At 40.3% G+C, this 26,802-nt stretch overlaps 1 protein-coding gene, 1 long non-coding RNA gene and 1 pseudogene across 4 annotated transcripts in view; 2 read left to right on the forward strand and 1 right to left on the reverse strand.

The window, feature by feature from the left end:
• Positions 1 to 4,570, forward strand: part of LOC134472643 (uncharacterized) — a 5,192-nt gene extending 622 nt beyond the window's left edge. The window contains exons 2-4 of the long non-coding RNA XR_010042535.1: positions 181 to 238; positions 3,353 to 3,429; positions 4,367 to 4,570. This is a non-coding gene — a long non-coding RNA (uncharacterized LOC134472643). The remainder of the gene's footprint in view (positions 1 to 180; positions 239 to 3,352; positions 3,430 to 4,366) is intronic.
• The window catches only part of Eri1 (exoribonuclease 1), a 26,437-nt gene extending 14,695 nt beyond the window's left edge, over positions 1 to 11,742 (reverse strand). The window contains exons 1-4 of one of the 3 annotated variants that reach the window (XM_003462621.5): positions 11,484 to 11,740; positions 8,509 to 8,687; positions 6,066 to 6,276; positions 421 to 504 (exon numbers count right to left, since the gene is read on the reverse strand). In XM_003462621.5, coding sequence (XP_003462669.1) covers positions 421 to 504; positions 6,066 to 6,276; positions 8,509 to 8,687; positions 11,484 to 11,573 — 564 coding nt within the window. In that variant the 5' untranslated portion in view covers positions 11,574 to 11,740. Of the gene's footprint in view, positions 1 to 420; positions 505 to 6,065; positions 6,277 to 8,093; positions 8,219 to 8,508; positions 8,688 to 11,483 lie in introns of those variants that run through there. The other 2 variants (XM_063234570.1, XM_063234569.1) reach the window with 2 other exon arrangements.
• Positions 11,572 to 26,469, forward strand: LOC100731892 (nicotinamide phosphoribosyltransferase-like; annotated as a pseudogene).
• Positions 26,470 to 26,802: the final 333 nt, after the last annotated feature.

Here is a 26,802-nt window from a genome sequence, read left to right on the forward strand (position 1 = left end):
GGAGGGAGAAAGGAAGGAAGGGAAGAGGGAAGAAATACAAAGAGATACTAACTACTGTGTGTTAATGTTTCATTTAACCAACCACATCTTTAAATCCACCATTACAACTCCTTAAAGGGAAAGGCTGAGTAAAATGTTACACTAGATGTAAATGTGCTTTTTGTTTTTCTTTTTGAGAAGACTCAAAGTCTGCTGAGCTCTAGTAATCCTCCTACCTCAGCCTCCCATAGGATTATAGGTACGTATCACTGCAACAGGCTGTAAATACTTTCTTAAATTGCTACAATATGAAAGATCTTTACCAAACAAAAATACCAGACTAAGTTGATCATGGCAATAATATCTTAAACTATCTATAAAATAAATTCTTAATTGAAATTCCATTTTCAAATGTTAGCAAAAAGAAAAGAGAATTATTACCTGAGTAATTCCAGTAAGTCTGATACAAAAATCAGAAAGTTGTGTGTTAATTTCTGGTCTCACATATTGCTGAAATGTATCTTCCTACAAGAGGAGAATAACAATCTTAAAGTAGTTTATGTGACATATTCAGTTATGGCACAGATTTTTCTAGAGTGCGTAAGGATAATTTTCCATACTTAAAATGTTCTAACTTTTTAATAAAAAAAAAAAAAATCACTTCTTTTTTATGAGGAAATGGAACCTGGGGACTGGACCCAGGCCCTTCACACTGAGCTAGATCCCCTGTTATTTTTCCTTTTTTCAGACAGGGTCTTGAAAGGTTACTAAGTACCCTGAACTAGGCTTAAACATGCAATCCTCCTGGCCTCAGCCTTCTAGAGCACTGAGATTACAGGAATGCCCAATCACTCAGGCCAGGCTTTAAAAAAATCACTTATTTCATAGCTAAAAAAAAAAAAAATTTTTTTTTTTTTGGTTTTTTTTTTTTTTTTGGCTTTTTCCTTTTTATCGGTACTGGGGATCGAACTCACGACTGCCTGCTTGCAAGGCAGGCGCTTATGCCGCTGAGCTAACTCCCCAGCCCCAGCTTAAAAAATTTTTGTAAGAATGTTTTGGTTATGTCTTGTACTGAGTAACCACTTTGAAAAAAAAATACATAGTGTAATACTTATTATTCTCTTGTTATTCGGTTATGAATTTTTTTCATGAAATAAATTATTTTTAAAATTTAAAACATAGCAAATATCTGAAGCCAATCCTTCAAATAACTATTTAAAAAACATTTTTCAGGCTGGGGATTTAGCTCAGCATCACAAGTACGTGCCTGGCAAGTGTGATGCTGTGCGTTCGATCTCTAATACCAAAAAAAAAAAAAAAAAAATTTTTTCTGGGGCCAGGGATATAGCTCAGCAGCATAGCACCTGCATGAGATCCTGAGTTCCCAGGATACCCACCCCACCACCACAAAACAAAAAAATAAAATATAACGAACATTTTCCTGAGAAGTAAAACACTGATAACTGTGCTTATACTATTATAACACCTACTGCATGCAATCTATACTTCAACATGCAAGAGTTTTTACAAGAGTTGAAGAAATGTCAATACTTCCTTAATCACTTTACAATCTTAATCACTTTACAAATGTCAAGACTCAATTAAACTCAATTTTAAAAAGCCAAAATGTAATTATACGGCATACAGCAGTTTAAGGATAATACTATATTTATATGAGGTGGTGGCTGGGGATGGAACACTGGGCCTTTGCACAGAGCTATATCCCCAGTCCTTTTTAATATTGTGTATTTAGAGACATGTTCTGACTGAGTTGCTAAATTGCCCAGGCTAGGTCTGAACTCATGATCCTTCTGCCATAGGCCTCCCAAGTGCTGGGACCAGGGGCCTGGACCACCACATCCAGCTATTGACAGCGTTTTAGAAATTCTTTCAGAAGCTGCATGCTAGTCTTTCTGTTTTACGCACAAGACTCTGTAAACTAATAAGTAAAATCAGTATCGTCATCAGATTCTCATCTCTAAATGCTTTTTCTTCTAGCCCAGGGTTACTTCTCCAAAACAGAACACATTGACTGACTTTTTAAAAGTTAAGGACTTTTTTTTTCCTAGAACAGGGTCTTACTATGTGGTTTAGGCCTTAAACTCACCATGTGGCCCAGGTTCGCCTCAAACTCATGGCAATCCTTCTGCCTCAGCCTCCCAAGTGCTCCCAATTTTGCCAACCAGCAAAATTAAGGACAATTTCAAAGCATAAAGATTTTAAAGCAGCAACTATTATTCCCAGTTAGATATGAAGAAAAAGATAATATATTTTGTGGTAGATTTAAACATTAATAAAAGTGAATGTTTATACTTCCTAGGAATTCTTGCTACACACCCAATCTATTAAAGAGATGAGCTCTAAGTGATTAAGAATTATAAAAAAGGTGGGGTGTGGTACTGCATACTTGTGATTCTAATTCTCTGGGAGGCTGAGGCAGAAAGATGACAAACTCAGATTCAACCTGGGCAACTTAATTACGTTCCAAGAACCTATCTTACACTATGAATTGTTTTAGAGTGGGGATGTAGTTCAGTGCAGAGGCCCCGGGTTCAATCCCTAGTACTGGAGGGGGAAACTATGGAAGAGTAAAAGTAAAGCATAGCAAAGAACACTTCATTCTCAAAAGTTAGATGTTCTTTATGGACCGGACATAACACAAAAGGAAGAATTCCACTTAGTTGGGTGTCATAAACAAATGAATTCTAAAAGTCCTTTTTAAATATAAATAATATGTCCTATACTTTTAAATAAAATTTTTTCAGTATTGTTATAACTTTTATCATTATAATCAGGCAGTATTAAATACAGTACAACAAGCATTAGTTTGTTTTTCAACACTTAAAGATTGTGTATGCTAGGCAAGTGGTTTACCACTATGCTAAACCCCAGCCCTGTTAATTTCATTCACTTTTTAATACTTTTAGTAGAATGTTATAATTTGCTTTTTAAACCAAGTCATCATTTAAAAAGGACAGCATACGGGGCTGGGGATTTACTCAGCGGCATAAGCGCCTGCCTTGCAAGCAAGACAATTGTGAGTTCGATCCCGGTCCAGTACTGATAAAAAGGAAAAAGACAAAAAAAAAAAAGTACAGCATGCAAGAAGGAAACATGGACTATATGAGGTGTTTGTAAGCTTCCCTTTAAATAGTAAGCAGACACTTAGAAGTGAGATTTAAGGAGAGACTAGGATTAAGAGACTCACCCAGCAATACTCGGGGAAAACACTTAGGGAAGTAAGAGGTACAACAAGTCTGACATTTTTGAGAAACAAAAACAAAACGATCTCACTCTTTTCTTTTCTTTTCAACCCAGGAATACTGCACTTTGCTACTTGCTCAGCTCTTTTCATTTTTGTTTTGTGAGATAGGGTCTTGCTAAATTGTGCGGGCTGAGCTTGAATTTGCAGTCTTCTTGCTTTGACCTTCCAGAGTGCTGCGATTACAGGTATGTACTACCACAATGCACTTCCCACTTTTTGTTGTTTTGAGACAGTCTTGCTATGTAGTTCAGACTGGCCTTGAACTCACTATGTAGCTGAGGCTGGCCTTAAACTAGGATGATCCTTCTACCTCGGCCTCTCAAGTACTGAGATTACAGACATGTAACACCATGCCAGGATCACTCATATTTTTAAAGGATTACTCAGCTCACTATGTTGAAGGTGAGTAAGGTTTCCAGGATAGAAACACAGACTATTAGATGGCAAATGTAGTAAATCAGACAAAAAAAAAAAAAAAAGACTGGGGCTCAGAGTAGTCACAGCTGTGAAGTGACTGGGCTCTGCATCTATCGGAACGCAGATGCAAGCTGGAATCCCTAACGGGCTAGATGTGCCATGTGAAAGAGACAGGAATCCACAGTGACTACAAAGTCTGAAATTGAGCGGTAATAGACACTAGATTGATACACGTAATCCCAGGATCACAAACTCAAGGGGAGCCTGGACACCGTGTCCCAAAACTTAAAATATTAAAAAAAATCCCAAACACAAAAAAAGGCTGGGATGTAGCATAGTGCTTCCTAGGTTTAAGTCCACAAAAAATAAAAATAAAATGAAATAGACTAAGGGGAGAAAAACAGTACATTTGTATGTTATATGAAAAATAAAGTAGAAATAAGTAAATAAGTCTACAGAACAGGGGAGAACTGCTAAAGCAAGGTCCTTGAATAAGTGAAATGGAATGAGCTATACAAGATTATATTCCTTCGTAGCTGCCATTTTTCCTTTTAATTTACTGCTCTTTAATTGGGTGTAGATGGGAAAATTACAGAAACAGGCTGCTAAAGAATATAACTAAAAGTCTCTGGAGAAACTGGGAAGCAGAGAGGACCAAACATATGTCTATATATGGTCACCTCCTGACTCTCCTGATTCCATTAGGTACCGATCCTGTGGCTTCAGTGACGACTCCCAGGAGGAGACTTACGAATGAAAATGGAGCAAGCATCAGAAACGTCAAAAGAAATTCCCCAAAACACTCAAGAATCAAACAGAAAAGAAAACCAGGAACCAGGGAAGTTTTCAAGCCAGTTCATTAAACCATGGAGTGACCAGGAAATCCAAAACTTCCTTGAAGAATGGGAATTTCTTGAATATGAAATGTACTTTCCAATAAAGAAGAAAAATTACTTAATGTCAAAAGCAATTGCCCAGCGTCTCAGTCACAGAGGCATAAGAAAGAACTGGAAAAGGTGTTTATACATGCTGATGAGTCTGCAGGATTTATACTGGACTATTTGTGAGGCCAATGAGAAACCCAGGAGGCACCCCTTGCCGTGTCCTTATGGAGAGGCCATACACAGGATCCTGGGACACAGATGGGATGGCAATGCTGCCTCAGGTCCTTTCTGGGAAGATGCTGTTGTCCCACCTCCTGAGTACTACCCCCAGTATGGCAGTATGCCCGTTCCCTTTGAGGAGCCACTGTGGACTGCTCCTCCTGTCCCCTTCATGGAAGACCCTTGGGTACCCAGATGGGAACCTTGGAATATGAATGCCCCATTGGCAATTCCACAGCCACTTCCTGCCTTTCTCCCAGAAGCCCCTGTTGCCTATCAGCCAGGAGTTGACCTCTTCTGGCACTGCCCATATCCTCAACAAGGACAATTACAAACTCTTCCCCTGAGTTCTGCCTGAAAGTAACAGAATAATGTGATTCTGTAACTGGTAACTCCTCCTTTCTTTCCCCAGTAGATGTTGTCAGAATAAAATATGAAGCAAATGACAATCAAATAGGCTGTGAAATATTAAAAAAAAATATGTATTTTCATGCACAAAGTCTTACTTATACTTTCATGCAAAGTCTTCTTATATTTCTGTCAGTGTAATCTGTTGCAACAGGAATATCACAGACATGATTTTTGGGTAGATGAGATGTTATGACACAGCCTCACTTAGATCTTGTAAGGCAAGCAGTATTTTGGGGAACTCATTCTATTTGTTCTTAAACTAAGAATGTACTGACCATAATTTCCCCAAACAAATATATGACTTAGAAATGGTTTCTGCCATAAACTTTCCATCAGGAAGATGGCCAGCAGCCTAGGATACACAAACGAGTTCAAGGCCTGCCTCAACTATATAGCAAGACTCTGTCTCAAAAAAGCAAAAAACAAAATAAAATTTAAAAAAAGATGGCCAGTTTTTTCTGTAAATTATCATATTTTGAGATGAGAGTACACATTTGGCTGTACTGGTAGGCTGCAACCCTGACTGCACACTATACCACCTGCAAACTTTTCAAAGCATATTCTACCACAGAACAACTACATTAGTATCTGTGGGATCAGGAATCAGTTTTTTGTTCTATTTTCTTTCTCTCTCTTAGCTTCCCAAGATTCCAATGTCCACAAAGATGTTCTAAAGAAACAGAAAGGGAAAAACAAACAAACAAAAACCCCTGTAATTACTAGAGAGAAGCAGCTTCAGAAATTGCTTTACTGAATTTCCTATTAAGTTGATATAAAAGCAAAAATTCATAACAGCAAAAAGAATTTCTAGCTAAAATGAAAATGAGATCCTATTACTAGAGAACATCAGAATCACTACTATGCAAAATAAAATATAGCAATTCACTTACTATTTCTAAGGTGTGCGTATTCAATAAAACAACAGGAAATTCAATTATTTCATGTATAAACTCAGGTGGGTTACCCTCTTCACAAGTGGCTTCAAAGTCAATAATACAAATGTAGTCATAGTAACTGTCAGCACAATTACTCTCTTTCAACATCAGCTTCTGCTTCTTATAATAGTTTTTCAGTCTCTTCTTTAGTACATCCTTTACTCCTCTAAATTACAAAAAAAAAATATAATTTAGTAAGGTCAACCTTCCAGACAAGAATCACAACTCTTACCTGTGGGCACTGGACTGAACATTGACAGTCACTGCATAATTTAGCCAATGCTAAAATAAAGGAAAGCAAGACTTGAAGAGAAGTTAGCAAAAAACTAATATACATCAAACATTTATTACTACATGAACATTCTCCTTTACAATAGTTTTTCATTTTAGTAGTACAGTGGTACCTCAGTTTATAAACTTAACTTGTTTTACTATTCTGGGAATAACAATTTCATTTGTGTTTGTGTGGGGAAGATGACCATAGTCATATTTGTCACCAGATGCACAGCTTGTGAATGCAAGTAAAACTGCCAAATGCTTTCATTGGTGAACTGAACTGTCTGCAAACAGCATTCATAAACTGAGGCATTAACATACAAAAGAGCATTTTCTCCAATATACTGATATATAAACCTAGAAGTCACAAGCACTGCTCACTTACTTCAGTGGTACTTGGCTGAACCCTATATTGTAGTAAAAACAAGATGTCCATTGTTATCAATCTGTCATGTCATGCGAGTCATTTTGGTCACACTGTCAATTAGTAACTTAAAATATAAAAAACAAACACACACTATTCTTTTTAGCCTTTTTTGGCAGGTGGAGGGCAGTGCCAGGGTACTGAACCCAGACCTTTGAGCGCAGTAGGCAAGTGGTCTACCCGTGGGCCAAACCTCCATCCCACTCTTTTTTTGCACTGAAGACTGAACCTATGGCCTTCACATAGGTTACACCCCAGGCCTCTTTTTATTTTAAAACAAGGTTTCACTAAACTGGCCAAGCTGGCTCCATCTTGCCAATGTCCTATTTCAGTCTCTAAGTGCTAAGTTTCAGCACTGAAAAGGAATCTCAATCAAGAAAAACACTGATAATCAACCAACTGATTGTTTTAAGATAAAACATTTTCATGTTTTAGATCTTCCAAATTACTGAAACCTGGGGCAGGCAGGGTGGGGATCGCTTGACCTGTGTCATATTGAGATACCAAGGATTGTGAGTGACCTCTGTGTCACGTAGTAACTTTACATTACTTTGTCTTCCTTTTTTGTTTTCTTCGAGAAACCACACTGACTAGAGTTGCCTGTAAACTTAGTGGTACCTATCATCTTTAACATACTACCCATTATTACCAATTCCAACTCAGAAAAATATTCAGAATCTGGTTCTCCTTATTTTCTCTACTGTGGCTTCCATTAGCTTCCACTACACAGCAATTCCTCTACCTCATTCTTTATCTTACCTGAGAACTGAGCACTACTTGCCAGTTTCCTGCCTCAGCATCTTTAGTGGCTCTCTTGCTTACAGGGTAAAATGGAGACGTCAGCATGGGGTTCCTTCACAGCTTGGCTAACGACCTGTCATTTCTGGTTCACTGTCAAACTTTCCTGCTCCCCCACTGTACACCTGTACAGCATTTGCTAAAGATAAACATAGTGTACACGAAGGCCTAACTCTGGGGTATGCTTTCATATTCTATTAACTGAGGCTGCACAACAGTCAAAGAAAAGGTAAGAACATGTAGCAGAAAACATACAAACGCAGAATTTCCATTTTTTAGTTCTTTATGCCTGAAATACCCTCCCTCCCTTCTCTGGCACAATTCCTTTGCCATTTTCCCGAATTCCTGGGATAGATTCTCTCCTCTGTTTTTACGCTACACTTGGCCAGACCACCAATGCAGTGTTAGCTATTCTGATTTGTGATTATTTTTGTGTATTCCCAAAACTGTGAGGTTTCCAAAGTGAGGAACATATCTGTATTTACCTTAAAAACTGTAATGCCTAGTGTAGTGCTTAGAATTCAATACAGGCTTGTTGAATAAATATATACATGTACATCTAGATCTCTAGCTCCCATGGAATCCAAAAATAAACAAATGATCTTCACACCTGGGAAGGACAAAAACTTTACTCAGAAATTTTTCTGTAAGCTACAGGTTGTACCTTTAGAAAGAAATGGGGGAAATAAAAGTCAAAATTTCTTCACAAAATATGTAGGCAATCTACACAGGAGGAAAAAAAGTACACTCTTTTGAAAATAGGTTATACTTAAAGCAAAGAGAAGTAGGAATTAGAGGTGCATGCATCATACCTAGCAAAGATGATTTTTAATTGTTCAGTGTTTCCAGGATATTCTAAGACAATCATGTACTATATTTGTAATTTTAAAGTTTAATTACCTGGTTTCAAGCTTGAATTCTGAAAGTTTAGCTCTGAGTTCTTCCTTACTCATTCTATTAATACAACCATTTGTAATAGCAATCTCTTTGTAAACTGGGTCACTGAAATCACTTCCATTGGAGGTAATGAACTTAGGTCCTTTTGTTTCTTGGCCATCAAACCTGCATGGTTGCTTTTTCTATAGGGAAAAAAAAAACCACAGTGGAAGACACAGCCTACAATTTTATATTTAAAGACTCAAATTCCTAAAGCATCTTCATTCTACATGTTCAATGAAAAGTGCAACCAATGGAAGGAGGACTGGATGGGAACCAAATTTTTCCAACATAATCTATCCTGCTTTATTCTGATCCTAAGGTTCCTCAAAGACAGTGAACTTAAGTAAAAGGAGCCACACAGCGCCAGCTGATCATTTATGGTTAGCCCTTGACTTGGAGCCTCTGATCTTCTGTTTTCTCATCTATAAAGTAACGTGTAATTGTTTCAAATGGTATTTAGCAAAACTAAACAGTATCAGAGTAGCAGTATAAAATGAGACCACTTACAGCAGGCTTCTAATACCAGACTGAGAAGTGACATCTAGTAAATGGCAACTTATTACCATCACGTTATAAAACTATCTTTATACAAACCATATCCCAAAACTTACAAAAAAAGCCAACTTTTAAATGAATATTAGTACTGCATGCATAAGTCAGTGACTTCCTGAGAATTTCTTAACCTGACTTCATTTCACAAAGTTAAAAGGAACTGCCCAACACTGAATGGGACCAAGAGGAGATAAGGATAGAAAGGGGAGAGGAAGAGGAAGTAAACAATTACAGTAAACGTTTTATGGACACATACTATCTACCATGAATGTAATCAGTAACACAATGAACATTTACTAAAAATATTTTTTAATTTTAAGGCAAAAAAAGAGAAACTGCCCAACATAAAATCAAGACCACAAATATAGTTCGAAGCTTCCTTGTAAGGAAAGAAAACACACTGCTTCCAAATTCACAATTTTCAAATTACACATACACCAGTTATTCAGAACTGTAGTTATAAACCTTTTTTCTCAAATCAAAATCTATTTTAAAAAATGATTCAATTGTATTCTCAGGTAGACCAAATGTTAAGTTCCAAATACTTTTTTATAAGTTAGTTATTTTCCACAGGGAACATAAAAAATTCTGCTCCAGAATTCTCAAAATTAAGTTTGCCATTTACTATTAATTTATTAATGTTCGTGAATTTAGTCATAATTTATCACATTTACTACATAAATTGTCTCCTTGTAAACTCTAGTATGGATTAAGGAGTGATAACCACAGACAGTACCTGGCTCAGAACTGATACCAATGGTTCAGGGACTGTTTCTTACTCTCAGTTTTCATTTAATGCAACATTTGTTTACTGGAAATGTAATGTTATGTGCTGTCCCTTCACCCCCAGGGCTTCACCTCAGACAACAGTGAAATGGTAGGAAATACACAAAACAAAACGCTACAGAGCAATGACTAGGGGAACACTCTCATATTCAAGAAGACTCGAGCTTGTAGCAAGGAAGGATATGAAGCCTTGTGACTGGTAGGGGTCCTCCCACTATCTACTTTTGCCCTTTTCCTGTATATCTTTTTTTCATCCCATATTATCTATTAAAAAAAAAAAAAGAAACAAATGCATGTTAGTATTCAAAGATTTTACGACTTAAGATTAAAATTCTTCCAAAAGAGTGCTGTTAAAATATAAAAATGTGTCAGCTGATGGTTTACAAAACACCTGCAACTAGGGATAATGGAAATTTACTAGCTGAATCCCAACAGAAAACTCTGAGATTTAAAAAACTTGTATGCTCATTTAAGAATATCTAACAATAAGCTTTTAGACAAACACCTCAGTCTATAAAACCAAGCTGGAACACAGATCCAGGCTTCAAGTTCCCTATCGCAAAGTTTCAAGACTTTCAAATGAAATATATTAATACATCTCTCTTAATAGAAAGGATCTTTGAACATTATTTTTTAAATTGACTTAGACGATGATGTTACCCACAAAAAGGATCTCAGAATGAAGAAAATGGAGTGGAAAGTTGCTCCTTATAGAAAGCATATTGAAAGCTTCTGGCAAAGGTAGCAACCTTGAGGAGGAAAAGCTTGCATAACAAGGGGAACATACAAAGACCCCTTCGGAGAAAAGTCCTTACATGAAGGTGCAAAAGAGCAAGAAAGCCTCTTGCAAATAGCTCAACATGTATCTGTTACTGCAAGAAAGACCGATTTTAATGTTAGATGATTTATAATTCGTAGCGACAATCAAGGGTAACTATATTCATTAAGTGAGTCAGTTTTAACTGTTTTTGCGTGGGGCGTGGTGGTGCATGTTTGTCATCCCAGTACTCAAGAGGCTGAGACAGACGATCGGTGCGAGTTGGAGGCCTGTCCTAATGGCACTGTGAGATCCTGCCTCAGAAAACCAAAACAAAAAAAAAGTGTTTCCGCAACTTTGCCACCGTAATGAGGATGTACCAGTGAGGCACCAAAATCATTGTATACTACGTAGTCTAAATGAGATACTAGGAAATGGGTAAAAACAGAGGCAAAAATCCGATTAATAGGCAGACACCAGTCAGGTTGTTAGGGCTAATAGGAAAGAGGCTGCTCATCCTACTTTGGCTCGTTCACATTCAAAAAACCTAAGTGGCATGTGTGGAGCACACGATCGTTTTTAAACATAATCTTAACGATAATCGATTCGGGTTTGCTAGGATGACAAGAGCAGCAGTGAGCACAGAAAGTCCAGAGCAAAATTCCTATTCGCCGCTCTCAAAACCAGAGCTCCTAGAACTCCACCTACTCACAGCCACCCGTGAGGGTCATCCGCAACGGGCCTGGGGCAGAGGATGGCGCGCAGGCTGCAGCTGCCCCGACCCCAGAAAAGAGCAGACCGAGACTGGGCAGGACGGGGAGGGGCAGGGCCGAGCACTCACCGCGGGATCTGGACGCCGCGCCTCCCCGCACCGCCGCTGCGCCGGAGCCCCGGCCTCGCCGTCCGGCGGCCCGCTCTCCTCAAACTCCATGCCGGCTCTCACGCCACAAGGCAATCGCCAGGGCCGGACAGTCGTTCACTCCCACGCCAGCAAGCCTCAAAACCTCGCTTTTCTCTGCTGTGAAATTACTGGGTTAGCGTTCCCGCGGCCGCCGCCACACAAACTGCTGGAGGCACCGCCCACTTCCGGAGCGTGTGGCGTGCGCACGCTGCGCAGGCGCAGTGAGCGGACGCGCGGGAAACGCGCCGTGGGAGGCGGAAGAGGTTGGTGCGCGCGCGGGAAGTGGTAGAGACGGTGAGGACGCGGGCTGAGTTTAAAAGCTTGGCACTAGGGGGCGCGGTCTGGGTAAATCGCCAACTCAATGTGTGTGTGTATTCCTCAGGCCTGAATCCAGGCCTTCTCGATGAACTACATCCTCAGTCCTTATATTTTAACAAGGTCTTAGTCACTGAATTCCCATTAGTTTTTGTTATCCATTAGCCAAAGGCTTCCGCTTTCAGGCAACAAGAGGAAATGGGCTGCACTGAGTTCCTTGTGCTAAGCAATTGGCAAACTGAACAAAACACAAAATATATGAAACTCCTCTTCAGCCTGGACTACAGATGGCTCGGCATTGTTTTACCTGAAAGAAGAGGAACGAGCAAGAAGAGCCCTGTATCCTCTTGACTTTCTGCCCGCATGCAGTTGTCAGTCTGTGGAACAGAAAAGGGTCCTAGAGTCTCCTGAGCTGAAAAGACAGGTGAGTTTAGGGACTTGAAAGACAAGCTCGTTGGCGTTTTGGAAATCTGCTTAGGAGAATCTTTGAGGCTTTAACTAAATAAAAATCAGGCTAGGAAAGAACAATTATTGGGGAGAAGTAAGGCAATGAATTAACAGAGCTTAAAAAAGACAGAGACTCATATGCACTCCCAGCAACCAGACCTTAAAGACTTGACCATGTGGAAAACACAAGAGACCAGTAAGTGACATGTCCCAGTAGTGCCCTACATTCATAGACTAGAATAAAAGCTATTGTAGGTCCTTCAAAAGCCCTGAAAAGGATCGTACTGCTCAGTGAATAACCTTACATTCAGCTGGAACACATCTACCTCTGCAACAAAATCCAGGATCCAACAGCATGAAATTCAGTCTGTTTTAGTATCTAGTAATATAATTAAAGAGATGCCAGGCACAGTTGTAAGACAGATTAGGGCATGACAAAGCTGGCTAGGGAAGTAGGTGTAACCTGTTAATTACAAGGTTGTAGGATACATGTGCAGAATAACTCCCAAAGCCCTGCATGTGAACTTGTTGTGAGAACTTGAGTGGGGTTTCAGTTGGATGGCCTACACCTGAAGTCAGCCTGAGGCGTGGGTAATACTCAAAGGACACTCCACATTGGGTTTGCCACTGTTCTCTAGCATGGATAGGCTGCCCTCACACTAGGGAATGCTACTTTTCCTACTTTTACTTGTCCCAAACTTGGTCTGCAGAACCTATTTCTTTTTCTCACCTTAATAAAACTTTGCTATCATTGTGCTTGTCTTGAACAATCCTTTGCTCGGGACAGAAATGACCTAGAAACCATCTCCAAAAGGAGACTCTAGTACCTCAAAATCCAATAACAGTGGTACATGGCTATAATGCCAGTAGCTTGGGGAATCTCAAGTTTGAGGCATACCAAGCAGAAGGAAAATATACAGTCCATAGAAACACACTCAGAAACATTATAAATATGATAGATACAATTTAACATTATAAATGAACATTATAAATGATCTCTATTCAGAGATTTAAAGGAAAGGGAAAGGAGAAATTGGAGAGAGAAAAAAAGAGAATTTCTGGAGATGGTATAATATCTAAAATAAACCAGAAGTAGTGGCACATAAATGTTATCTCAGCATTATGAGAGGCTGAGGCAAAAAGTTCATAAACTCAAGGCCAGCCTGGGCAACCTTAGATTGTATCTCGGGAAAAAAAGGGCTGAGAATGTAGCTCAGGGTGCAGGCTTCGGACTCAATCCCCAGTGCCACAGTAATACTAATAATCCATTAATTAATTAAAAGAGCTGGGAGATAGCTCAGAGCAAAGGCTCTGGCTCAATCTTTAGTACCACTAAAGATAGCTGAAATAAAAATTTCTTTAAATGTAATTGATAGCACATTAGGCAGTTTAAAAAAGGTTAATGAATTTGGAGGCATAGCAGTGAAAACAACTGAAAATTACACACAGAGGAAAAAGATGAAAAAAGTGAATAAAGTACCAGTGGCTCATGAGACAATATAAAGAGTGTATGTTTTTATATAATGTATAAAAAGCCCTGAAGAGGAGTAAGGAAACAGAAAAAGAAATTATGAATAAAAGGTTAATGAAATTTGTAACCTACAGATTCAGTAAGGTCATAGAAGCCCAAATAAGGAAAGTATACCAGAGCACAACATAAAGACATGGTGAAACATAGAGAAAATCTTAAAAATACCCAAAGGAAGAAAATAAACAGGGCCACTTTGCATAGGAAACAACAATGACACTTTGCATAGACTAATAGAATCTATGATGCCAAGAGAAAATGAAACAATTATTTCACTGTGAAAAGACCAAAATCCTCAAAACAAAGCCCTGTCAATTTCGTAATCAGCAGGGTGAAATGGAGACTGAGGCCAACAGGGCAGGAAACCCACATCCTAGAGTAGAGTCAGCCAAGCTGGGGGGCCTCAGACAACACCCCAAGTGTAGTGTGTGGCACGCTGAATGCTTAAAACTGGAGATCTCTCTGATCTCCTTCTTTTTCTTGCTCTTCTTTCTTTTAGAAGAAAAGCTAGAATTTCTCTTCTTCAGTGCAGGTTATAGGAAACAAGCTCTGCCTCCAAGCAAGCTACAAAACTTTTCAGTGTACAAGCTGGCCATAAATTCCCTCAAGTTCCCCACATCCCCCTACACTTAAGAGGAAGGAATGCTAGGCATACAGAGAGGCTAAGGAAAGTCGACCAACAGGCTTAGCCAGATTCCCCTGACTGGTGACCTTTATGTCATACTTTTTGTCCAGTCACATTTCTACCCAGCTATCCATTCCTCATGAAATCTAAACATAAAAAATGGAGAGTTTTTCCTTGGGTCTTTAAGTCTTGACTTCCGAAAGCTAACACATCACATTAAACTGATTAGAAGTTGAGTGCAATGGTACATGTCTAAAATCCCAGCACTTAGGAGGCTGAGGCAAAAGGATCAAGAGTTCAAGGCTAACTTGTGCTACATAGGAAATTCCAAGTCTGCACTACTTAGCTCCGGGGTTGAATTCCCAATAATGCAAAATGTTTGCAGTATGGGAAAAGTAAAACCCAGAAAAACAATGGGGAGCACAGGTGTGAAAAAGAATTGCAATTTTAAATAATATTGAAGCCCTCTCCATACCATTTCAAAGATAATAGCATTTGCACTATTTTAGCAAAAGAGAAGAAGCAAACTTTTAGAATGTCTGAGAGAAGAGAAGTTCAAACACAGCAAGCAACAAGTGGAAAGATCTTGAGCTGGGAGTGTGCCTGATTCATCCCAAATGGGTTACAAGTTGTGTGACTCAGTATTCAAATGACCAGGTGGAGCAGCTTCCATTTCTTATCTTTTCATTTGCCTGGGCCATCTTCAGGAGAACCTGGCCTAGTAATGGACACCTCTCTATTCAAACTGTTTGAAAAGTAGAGGTTTTTCCGGAATTAGGCTTGGAGTTGACAAGCACTAGTTCCGTGTATCTCCTCAGCCACTGCCACGGTCAGCAGCTCTTTGAATACTGAGACCCCCGCCCAGCACTTCCAGGTGGGTGACAAATAACTCAGGCTGGTGTGAGACCTGCCAAGGACCTCTGGGCCTCCGCAGTCACCCTGTTTTCAAACTGTTTTAAAATTCTCCACAGAGATGTTGTTCATCTTTACTAGACACATTATGGGATCTTTTGCTATTATATTTTGTACCACCATTCAATTTGTTTTTAAACAGGTCTCTAAATTACTAAATTGTCCAAGCTAGGCTTGAACTTGTAATCTTATCTCTCCATCCCAGAGTACTGGGGTTACAGATGCCACCACACCCAGTGTGAATGTTCTAAATTAATGTGAATGTTTTAAATTAAAATTTATGTTGGTTGTTTATTAGTATAAACAATACCATTGAGTTCCCAATCTTTAGTGGATTTTAATAGTTTTATTATTTTATTTATTTGTATAGCCAATTGTTTGTGTTATTTAGGTATTTCTCTAAGATGAATGATCATATAAACACAGCTCTAGTTCTACTGTTTCTGTCCTTATGCACTTACATTTTCTTTTCTTATTACAATGGCCAGTAGCATTTTTAACATCTTAATAGTAATAGTAATATGCTTGTTTCATGAAAAATGCACGTAAAGCTTCTAGACTTATTTTACTGTTTGTAGCATGTTCCAAGGAGTTTTCAATAATTTAAAAATATGACTTTATTTTTTTCCTGTATCCACTGTTGCTTTAAAAATTCTGATATCAATGTGATTCTGGCTCCTTTGAAGATTATCTGTTTTTTGTGGAGACTGAAAGTTTTCTATTTGTCATTGATGTTCTTAAATTTCACTATAATGGATCTAGGTGAAGATTTTCCATTCTTGTTCCTCGCTGGCTTTCCATGACTTTCAATTTAAGGTCTCTCATTTTATTTGTTAGGAAAATCTATCTGCATCATTTCATTTTTTTTTTTTCTCAGTTGTTTTGAAACAAGTTCTTGCTATGCAGTTCAGGTTGGTCTTGAACTCACTATGTAGCCCTGACTGGCCTTGCACTTGCTGCAGTCCTCGTGTCTTGACCTCCCAAGTGCTGGAATTACAGGCCTGCACTACCATGCCCACCCCCATTTATTTTATTTATTCAAAGAATAACCAGAGACTTTCAGTTAATTTGCTTCAGGAATGAAGTCTCATGACAAAGGCAGTCACGGATGGATCATTGTTAAGAAACAAAGACCACAGAGAACCACAGTGCTTGGCTGTGACTGAAAAGGGCTTGGTGTTTGCACATGCTTGGTACAGAGTGGTCAGCTTGGGTAAACCAAGAAAGACATCAAAGAAAATCAGTTTTTGGTTTTTTTTTTCTTAAAATTGACGATTGTAACTAAGCAGCCCCTGCAATGGGCTGCCACACTGCCAGCATCTTTGTGGCAGAATTTTGCTGAGGCCAAATTTATACCATTTTCTTCACTGGAATTTCTCACTTTTCAGAACTTCTGGTTCCACTTTAAATACTTTCTTAGTTTCTGTTCATATTGCTAGGATCTTTCTTTAGCTCCATAAATTTATTCATCATGCATCTAAAGAAATTCTTAGTGGCTGGGGGTTTATCTCAGCAGCATAAGCGCCTGCCCTGCAGGTGTGTAGTCATGAGTTCGATCCCTGGTACCGAAAAGAAAGAAAAAGACAAAAAAGAAATTCTTGGGGTCATAAATTCTAATAATTAATTCAGTTGGTTTTGTTATCAGAGTATGTTCGAGCTGTCTGCCACATGAAGGCCAGCATTCAGTAGAAGAGAGTGGGTAAAAAAAGCTTCAGCTTTGTTCAAGGGCAGGTATCTTGGAAGATGGAGAGGCTCAACCTTAAAGCTCAGTCTTGAATGACTTTTATAGGTAGGAAAAGGGAGAGGGGCAGGAAAGCTACATGCTGAGCAGTCTTATCAAGGGGTATTTCTCCTCTTTGTTCTGTGGAATATCATTCCAGTACCCCTTGGTCATAGTTCTTTGTGACAGATTCTGCCAGCCTGGGGCTTAGCTATTCTAACATGACATCCACCTAACTTAGCACTAGCTGGAAAAGCAACTTAACTCTTCAAAAGTAACTTCTGTGTTCTCCTTCTAGTTCCAAAAATAAACCTCTTGCTCCCTTTTTGCTCACGCTCCAATTCCTCTCCAATCCCAAGACTCCACAGCCACCCAAGAGCTCTCTCCAATCCCAAGACTCCTCCAGCCCCCCAAAGGCCATCCCCCAGGTCCCCTTTCTGAGGGTCTTTGCAGACTCCAGGAGCCCTCCTGCCCCTACAAAAAATGCTTATCTTTTTTTCTCTTTGTCTCTCACCTGTGCCAAAAAATCTTAACATTTTTAGAAACAGAGTAAGGAGGGGCTTTACAAAAATCTTCCAATATTCTGGATTCTATAAATCTAAAGAAAGACTTGGCAGTTAACATCTTAGCCATTTAAAAGGGGCTTCTCTTTAAAATTTACAGTTCTTGGGTCACATTGTTTGAGGTTCACGGTTTTTTGTTTGTTGTTTGTTTTTGGTTTTTCTGAGGTAGGGTCTCACCATGTATTCCAAGCTGGTCTTAAACTCGCCATGCAGTGCAGGCTGCCCTCACACTCATAGCCTCCTGAGTGCTGGGATTACAGGCATGCGCCACCTCAGCCGGTTCTACAACTTGCAAACCTGGACAAAAGCAAGAAGACATTAAACAATTAAGAAGAGGCAGCAGCATTGCACGGAAGCAATGCCAAGAACAACTCTAAAGGAACAGTTCTATCACAGTTAGATGAGAGTATGCGGGTATCATTTGGCTGCCTGCCTCACAGGGTCTCTTCTGTCTTCTCTCCCCCATACATAACAGGTCATTTGATCTGTGAGCTCCTGTGTCCGTGGAGCATCTAGTAATACAAACTGGAGACAAGCCATGTGTCACTTTCCAGATGAATTTAAGAAGGAAGCCAGTGAGCTCCTGTCGCCAATGCCGTTCACTCCCAATTGTTGCTGAACAAGCAACTAGCCTGTTGAGGGTTTTGTCTTTAATCTCTTAGGAAGAAGTCACTTTGGGAGAAACACCTGTCCACTCTCTAATCCACCAGCCCTGGAACTGATTGGGTCAAAGGTGTCATTGCCTAGGAGGATTGTCTGCTCCTGTTTTGTTTATTTTGCATGCTAAGGATGGAACCTGGGCCTCACACATGCCGGTCAGGTGTTCTTATGCTGAGCTACACTCCCAGTCCCTGTTCTTGTCTTCATCACCCTCTTTCCTCTGCCAGGTAACCTGATTCGTCTCCCTGACCTTTACCATAATAGGCAAGCGTGAAGTGTTGCTGCTGTTTCCTGCTCTCCCTTATGCCTTCTCTGGGCTGCTTCCTGTTACCCATGACCCCAGGATGGGGCCCCCAAAGGAATACTGTACCTCTCATTCCCATGGAGTTGCTCATTCTATTGTTCTTTTCCCAATCCACAGTTTTGCAAGAATTTCTCCAGGATTCATGCGACAGAGAAGAAGCTAATGAGCTATGAAACTACATTATTTCTACAAAAGGAAGACAGATGGCCTCTTAGTTTGCTAGGGCTGTCATATGTAGCATAACGGCTAGCTTTAACAGCAGAAATTTATTTTCCTAAAATTTGAGAAGGCAGAGATGTCAGATCAGCTGGTTTGGTTTCCTGGCTTGTAGTGGCTGGTTTTGCTTTATGTGTTTTCTCTGTAACTATGTCTCCTTTCTCTCTTCTTACGCTGGTACCTGCCATTTTGGATTAGGGCAAACCCTAATGACTTCCTTTTAACTTAATTACCTCTTTAAAGTCTCAGTTTTCAAATATGGTCACATTTTGAGGTACTAAGTGTTAGAGTTTTCTGGTGCAATAGAGAAGCTGAAGAAAAGAGAAAGTGAAAATGGCCATTTATTTAAGAACACAGAGAGGAGAGGAGCCCGCAACCCTGGGGGGTTTGGCTTTCTCCTCTGCCAGACACAGAGGAGCAGAGGTTTATGTGACCTTTGATGGGAAGTGGTGCATGAGACAGACATTAACGTGTGAGTAACTGATTGGGATTTTGTTTGCACACAAGAGGAAGTAACACTTTGGGCTGAAGGGGAAGAAGGAGGGAGTGGCTGTCACGATAAACATTCCGCTTTGGCCTTCTGCCATGTTAGACCACCACCATACTTGTACAATCATTTATACGAGGGTAAGAACCTTTCACTAGGGCTTTGCACATCAACCTATAAATGTAGGGAACACAGAGCAGAGCATTGCGTACAGCAATTTCATTCTATTTGGAGCTGTAATTTCACATGACTTCACTTACATCTCAGGTTTTGACCTTCCCTCACCGGGGTGGCTTCTGAGAGCCATCATCATAAGTAAATCTCCTGCCTGTTTCCTAACCTCCCAAACTCCTCGCTTGCTCTGCATTGTGAGAGGTCTCTCAGAGATCACACAACAGGCGAATCTGTCAGTGAATTACCCTCCGTGGCTAACCCTCCCAGGCAGTCCTTCATATTTCCCTCTTCCACTTCCTGCCTCTCTGTCTACAGTCGCTGCAGCAAACCTCCTCCACTCTGCAGCCAGCGATGCTCTTCTTACCTTCTCCCACCCGACAAGCTCATCTTCTGCTTCACAAACAAGCTTCTGGAGAGAACACTTGTAACTTCCTACTATCCCCATCTGAGTCTGTCCTCCAGATCTTAATGTGTCATTCTTTAGCAAGGATCCTGGCTGAGACCCCCAACTGCCTGAATGAGGAGTACAGGGAAAGGATAAAATAAGAAACAGAAAAAGTATTAATGTATGACAGTGTTGGGAGGTCAATGTCTCAGGATGGACAGAGACAAAGACACGCCAAGCTAGCGACTATTTATTCTATTTATTGAGAGTATACAATAATAAGAGGGATTATCTGATGACTCATAGGGCTGTGGTGACCTTATACTTATGAGGATCTTTATGTTGATGAGGACAGTGGGGCAAGATGGCCAGTTAACAAGGATTTTATCCTTTCCCAAAGGTAAAACTATTTTTTTTCTTACTACTGGGTTTTCAGGATGTCATCTGCTGATACAATCATGCCCTGGAGCATCACAGCATCATGGAATCAGTGAGACCTCAGCTGTGACCGGAGACATACTCCTGCTTACCACAGCCAGCCCACATGGCAAAGCACTAGGCCTTGGAAAGGCCTTAATAACAATTTAATGATGAAACAACTTTTCCCCAACAATGATATACAATGGTCCTTGATAGTTCTTTGGTTTTTTTTACATTAGCTTTGATACATGAAGAGATTGCACCGAAGTGTTACCGTAGTGCTTCCTTCTCGGTATCTCCTTAAATTTTCTATTCAGTGTGACTGGCTCTGTCTCATCCTAGTACTAACCCGCCCTTCCCTCCATCCCTCCTCTCACCTTCATCTTCTGAGTTGAATGCAACCACATGTTCCTTCAATTGCCTGCCAAGGCTGCCTTCTGAGGAATCCTTTTTTTCTTTGTTTGAGTCAGGGTCTCACTTTGTAGGTCAGGCTGGCCTCGAATTTGCAGTGGTCCTCCTGCCTGAGCCTCCCAAGTGCTGGGATTACAGGCCTGCATCACCATGCTGGTCCCTTCTGAGAAATCTTGTATTATGCACTCTGTCTTCAATTTTTTCCTTGCAAAAGCCCTTTTCCCTTTGGAAGTTAGGTGAGCTTGATCCAAAGGGTTCCAACCCAACAGAGTACCAGCCTTAACTTCAGAAGCCTTCCAACTGCTGCGCTGTCCCTTTTCCCCTTTGGAGCTAACCTTGAAAGAGCTGTCTCACACACACCTGTGTTTGCTAATTTGGATACTACCTCCCACCCCCACCCCCACCCCAAATGCCTCTCAGTAAGAGTCCCCAGCTGTCTTTGTGTGTCTAAACCCAGGAGACTCTTGTCAGAGCCCTTGTGTGTGACCTTTGCACCGCAGTGGCATCTACTACACTGTTTACTGAAGCACTCTCTTCCCTTGGCTCTGTGACAGTGCACTACCTGACTCCTGGCTGCCTTCTCTTCTCACTGCCCATTCCCCCTCTTATTTTAACACCACCCTGGTTACTGAGGATTGAACCTGGGAACTTTACACTGAGCTGTATCCTCAAGGCTCCTCCTCACCACTTTTTAAACATAGGGTTTCCAAGAAGTCTCTAAATTGCCCAGGTTTTGCTTTAGCCTCCTGGATTAGTGGAATCATGCTGGGATTATAGGACTGTGCCACCATCTACCTGTGTATTTAATCATATAATCAGGAATTCTTTGAAGCCTGGATCTTAGGCCTTCTTCTTTATTCTTCTATTCTTTGCTCAGTACAGATTTTCATTCCCGGTAATTTTATCCATTTCTCTAGCATTATTCACCAGCCCCTTGTTAACAGTGCCCAAATTTTTGCTTGTAAATTCTGAGACATTCAGTCTTCATTTGGAACACAATACCCATATAACTAATTGCCTACTCACAAGAACCTCAAACCCAGTGTATCCCACCATGAAATCATCATCCTCCCCCCCAGACCTATCATTGCCCTGGTGTTTCTTTTCTCAGTAAGTGACTCTATTAAAGGGACTTAGAGACTGGATTTGCACCTATGGATAACTAAAAGCAAGATAAAGCTTGCCATCTCTGTCCTCATTTTGTCTCTGTTATTACCTTAAAATTTTGGGTCAGATCCTGACTTAGGGATTAGGCATGAGTGCATTAGGCATGTTAGTCACTCAAAAAGTGTTTGAAGGGTTATTAAATCTAAATTGACCTAGTCTATCTCATCCCCATTAAAGACAGAAGACACCAAGCTAAGTGTTTTGGGGGTTGGTTGGTTTGTTTCTTGAACTGACTAGCTGAGGCTGGCCATGAACTTGCAGTGATCCTCCTGCCCAGCCTTTTGAGGGCTGGGATAACAGACATGTGTCACCACACTTGACCACACCAAGATAAATTTTCAGGAATTGCAGGGACTTTCAGTTGCTAGCTTTTACATTGTCCAGTTCCAGAGCTCCTGGAGTGATGCCTTGAAATCTACAGTCATTGCTGTAAACCTGCTGTCACCTTGGGTTCCAGGAAAAGCAGAGGCTTACAGACCACTCTGTGATGGTGTCTCTTCCTCAAGCAGGGGTTCTCACTCCAGCGGGATCTGGGGATGCTCCTCCCACCCCCAAGCAAGAACAGTCACCTCATAGGAACCAAATTGCCTCTCACCCAGCAGGGGCTCCTTCAGAGCTATGATATTGATCGTCCAGAATTCAGCCCACCATAGCACCCCATATAACTGGTTCCCATTCTTTTGTTCATAGGCCGGGCCGATCCTCTTCATCAGCCTTTCTAAGCTGGAGAGCCTTCCCTGCGTTCTCTCACTTTCCTTTGTATACTTACCCAGTAGATCTTTGTAAGAGCTATACTCCCTTCTCAGTCTTTGGCTCTTTAAAAGTCTCTTCTCTTTTTCTCTTACTGTCCAGCTAAGGTTGTCACCCACAAGTGTGTGCTGACTGCCTTAATTCACACACCTACACCAGCTGCCTGAGTAGCTCTGCGCTGCACGTAGCTGATTGGTGTGTGCCTTTTCACCTCTTGCAATGCTTAACAAGGTTTAGCACATCCTGGGTTGGGCTTGGCTCCCTACTCAGCATAGAATAAGCTTCTCTTTTCATTGTAAGCATCTCTCAGTACACTAAATGCTGTGCTAGTTTCCATTCTGGGCTTTTTTTTTTTTTTAAAGCTAATTTCTTTCATTTTTAGATTGCTGTTAACTTTACTTCTTTCCTAACTTTCTCTCAGATCCTCAGGCTTTGTCTTCTTTGTATGAGATCTACTTCCTTCCTTGGCATGTTTCTTTTAAAAGTAACAATTTGCCATGTATGAGAAATCACTTTGAGTGGCTTAAATGAGGAGCTGGTTTCTCTCTGCAGTTAAAGGTTGGCTCTGTAATGAAAAGATGTCTAGGGACCAATTTTCTTCTATCTTTCTATGCCACTATTGCTGGTGTGTTGTCCTTTTCCTCTATTCCAGAGGGAGGCAAGAGAGAAACACTAACAGAGAAGGCTAATTTTTATTTCTCTTTAAAGGTTCACCATCAAATCATGCTCATTATTTGTTTATATGCCTTTTGTTGGAACTTAGTCACATATAAAGAAGAAACTAGGGGAAATACTGTTTTGGTTCAGAAAATAAGTAACTGTTAAGAGTTGAAGGTCTACTGCCATTGAAGATGGAGAGATCAGCTATGAGAGTAATTAATAATTGATGCTACAGTGTTGAGACTCTTTAAAATCGAGGTATATGTACCTAAATATTATAATGTTATTTTTCATAACCTTATTCCTGCATATAAAACACAGCCCTTTCCCAGTGGAGCCAATTCCTGCTCATTCAAGCTCATGCATCCTGCTCAATATCTGTGATGTTTGAGTGATGTTCTGCCCTCCATCAAGCTCAAATGGGGCTCCTCTTGGTCCAGCCACTGGGAACCAACAGACAAGTTACCGGCCTCTGGCATGCCCACCATAAAACAGGCAGGCATGAGGAGGGTAACGGCAACAACAGTTCTTATTTAGAAGAAAGGAGAAGAAAGGGACTGCATAGTGACTGGTCCACACAAATGACCAATTTCTTCTGAAAGGAGCTGGAAAGAGTCTTCTCCCAGGCTGATTAGCTCATGATGAAGGCAGTTCCTGTTCTTAGGGAATGGAGGAAGGGAGAGTAGTATCTCTGTCATCTTTGTCTTCTGCAGATCCCATCTGATAATATCCAATTCTATTGTGTTTCCTTGACACAAACTCCTTTGCCATGTAAAAAGTTGGAAATTTAAATAATTTTATGCAGTTTAGATATCTATATAATTTGTAAGCTGAATAACTCCTTCTTTTAATAGTTTCTTTTTTAAGATATCCTGTAGGTGCTTAGAAACATTCATATGACCTTGTGCTATCTAACCTTGCTCACAAAACAGAGTTCTCTCTTCTATTCATAGCATGGGATCATGGACTCTGGCTGATAAGCACAAGCCACCAACAGGGCAAGTAGGAACAAAGAGGGACTTTGTCATTAAAAATACAGTCTAACAGTGCTTATTTTGGACATTTTTGTAGGCCTTTGTTTGAATAAATATATTTAGCATTAAACATTAAAGATCTCAGATTTGTTTTGAAGCCAGGCAGAAGAAACTCAATTTGGGTCTTTTAATATATAAAAGAAAATGAGCCCACTCCTCCTTCCTCAGGCCATGCAGTGCCTTAAGCAGAAGAATGCAGGGAAGCCAATTTTTTCTCCTTCCTCGCAGCTGCCCCTCCACGCCTGAGAGGATCAGTATCCTCCTTACTACCAGTTCTTATGAGGTAACTCTATAAACAATATCCACTCAACACAAGCAAAGTTTATTTCTACTTCGAATGCCGTGAAAAGAAAACAGGAAATGCCAAGGTAAGGAAGGTGAGATACGAGAAAACAGTATTTTATGGGTTGCGGGATGTTAGGGTTTGTATCTAGATGTCTCCCTAAAACTTCATGCAGTCATGGAAGGCAGGCTTTTTGGCAGTGGCTGAATCTAGAACATGTGATGAATTTGTGGTGCAGTGCTGGGACTGAGGTGCTGGATTAAGGGTTGGTGACTGATTCATCAGTCCGCTGATTGATTTGACACTGCTCTAATCTCAGCAGACTGGACACGCGGGACAGAAAGAGACTTGTCTAGCTCTTCTCTTGTTGTTTTTGCTATTTCCTGCCCCCATAACTGTTGCCCTTCTGCCATTTGCCACCCTGCCTTGGAACCAGCCAATTATACACTGAAATCTCCACAAACTGTAAATAAACCTTTCCTCCTTTAATTTTGGGTGTTGAATATTTTGTCTCAGCAATAAGAAAAGTAACTAAAACATAGTACATTCTTAATGAGTAAGGTAAGGTTGTGACCAAAATGAAAATCTAGGACACCAAAGAGGTATACAGAGAACATTTCTCGGATGTTGTATTTCACGAAAAGGTAGGAACTACATTCTTGAGAAATACAATGGGCATCTCTCTATAGAAGTAAAGGCCGCTCCTGAGGGCTCTGTTGTTCTCTGAAGAAATGTTCTCTTCCCAGTGCAAAACTTGGATCCAGAGTGCTGCCATCTTACAAACTAGACCGAGACCATTCCTGTGTAGTCCTGGTATCCAATCACAGTGGCCACAAATTCTAGAGAGCAGAAGAAGATATTGGCCAAATATTTCTTAGAAACTTCTGGTAACTTAGTCTGCAATACAATTTATGTGATTTTGCCTATGGAAGAGTCTCTCCCTATTAGGCTCCTGGCATGGGGTATCTGTTCCTTTGGTTATTTTCTAATGAACAAACACAGTATCAGGAAATACTCTAATTTAAAAAATACCGCAGCACGAAAGATCCTGTTCTAGGCTATTCTGTTTCAGTGGCAGGCCACACTAGCATAACAGTTTGCGGGAAAGACCATGAAAAAGATGCTTTTGAACATACAGTAACAGTTTTCACACTGTATCTGTGATCAGCATCAGCCATGGCATTTATAATGCCTGTGGGAGATTATAGGAAAGACCCAAAACATTTAATCCTGTCAAGAAGTACAGAGGCATCACTAATAATCAGACCTGATTCTGGAAACCCTCTTGATGCTATATTAAAATTTTTGGTATTTTAGGACACAAGTTTCTTGCTATAGAGAACTCAGAAGACTATATGCTGCCACTACCTTGTCTTAGAGTTATCCAAGGGAAGGGAGTAGATACGAATGTTTTTCAAGAGGTTATAGAAGGCATGAGAAAAAAGTGGAGCACTGAAAATGTTTCCTTCGGTCCTGCTGGTGCTTTGTCACAGAAGTTAACAGGAAATCTCTTGAATTATTCCTTTATTGGTAGCTGTGTTGTCACCAATGGCCTTGGTAGTAATGTCTTCAGGAACTCAGTTACTGATCCCAACTAAAGGTCCCAAAAGTGCCAGTAATCTTTACATAGGATACTTGCAGGGAATTTTGTTATGCTTGAGGAAGGAAAAGGAGACCTTGAGGAATATGGTCAATGATCTTTGTCATACTGTCTTCAAGAATAGGAAGGTGACCAAAGATGTTCGTTTGATGAAGCAAGAAAGATTACAGATCTGCATATAGAACTAGAAGCAGCACCTCACTGTCCTGTGCCTGCATGCATGTGTGCATGTGTGTGTACTAGTGTGAGAGATTGTGATCCATAATCTTTACTTACAGAAGTGCAGGGTTTCCTGTATCTTGTGCTACGTTTCAGCCAAATTATTTGTTGCCTTATGCACATACTGCCGTTACCTTCTTTTGTTTCCAGTGTTTTGGTAATCTCAAATTATGCAACACACAAAGCCAAAGATTAATGCTAAAGTAAGTATTTTAGGGCTCTTTGCCACTAGATAGTAACTCAGTGTGGTACTGACCTTTTCACAAATAATACAACCAAGAAACTTACATACAACTAAAGATCACATAAGACAAATCTACATAAAATTATCATGCTTGCTTTGTGTTTATTTTTGTACAAACAAGATTGTGTAACATAT

The sequence above is a fragment of the Cavia porcellus genome, unplaced genomic scaffold (genome assembly GCF_034190915.1).
Source record: "Cavia porcellus strain 051 isolate PalLab524CR breed Dunkin Hartley unplaced genomic scaffold, mCavPor4.1 scaffold_24, whole genome shotgun sequence".
NCBI classification, from domain to species: Eukaryota; Metazoa; Chordata; class Mammalia; order Rodentia; family Caviidae; genus Cavia; species Cavia porcellus.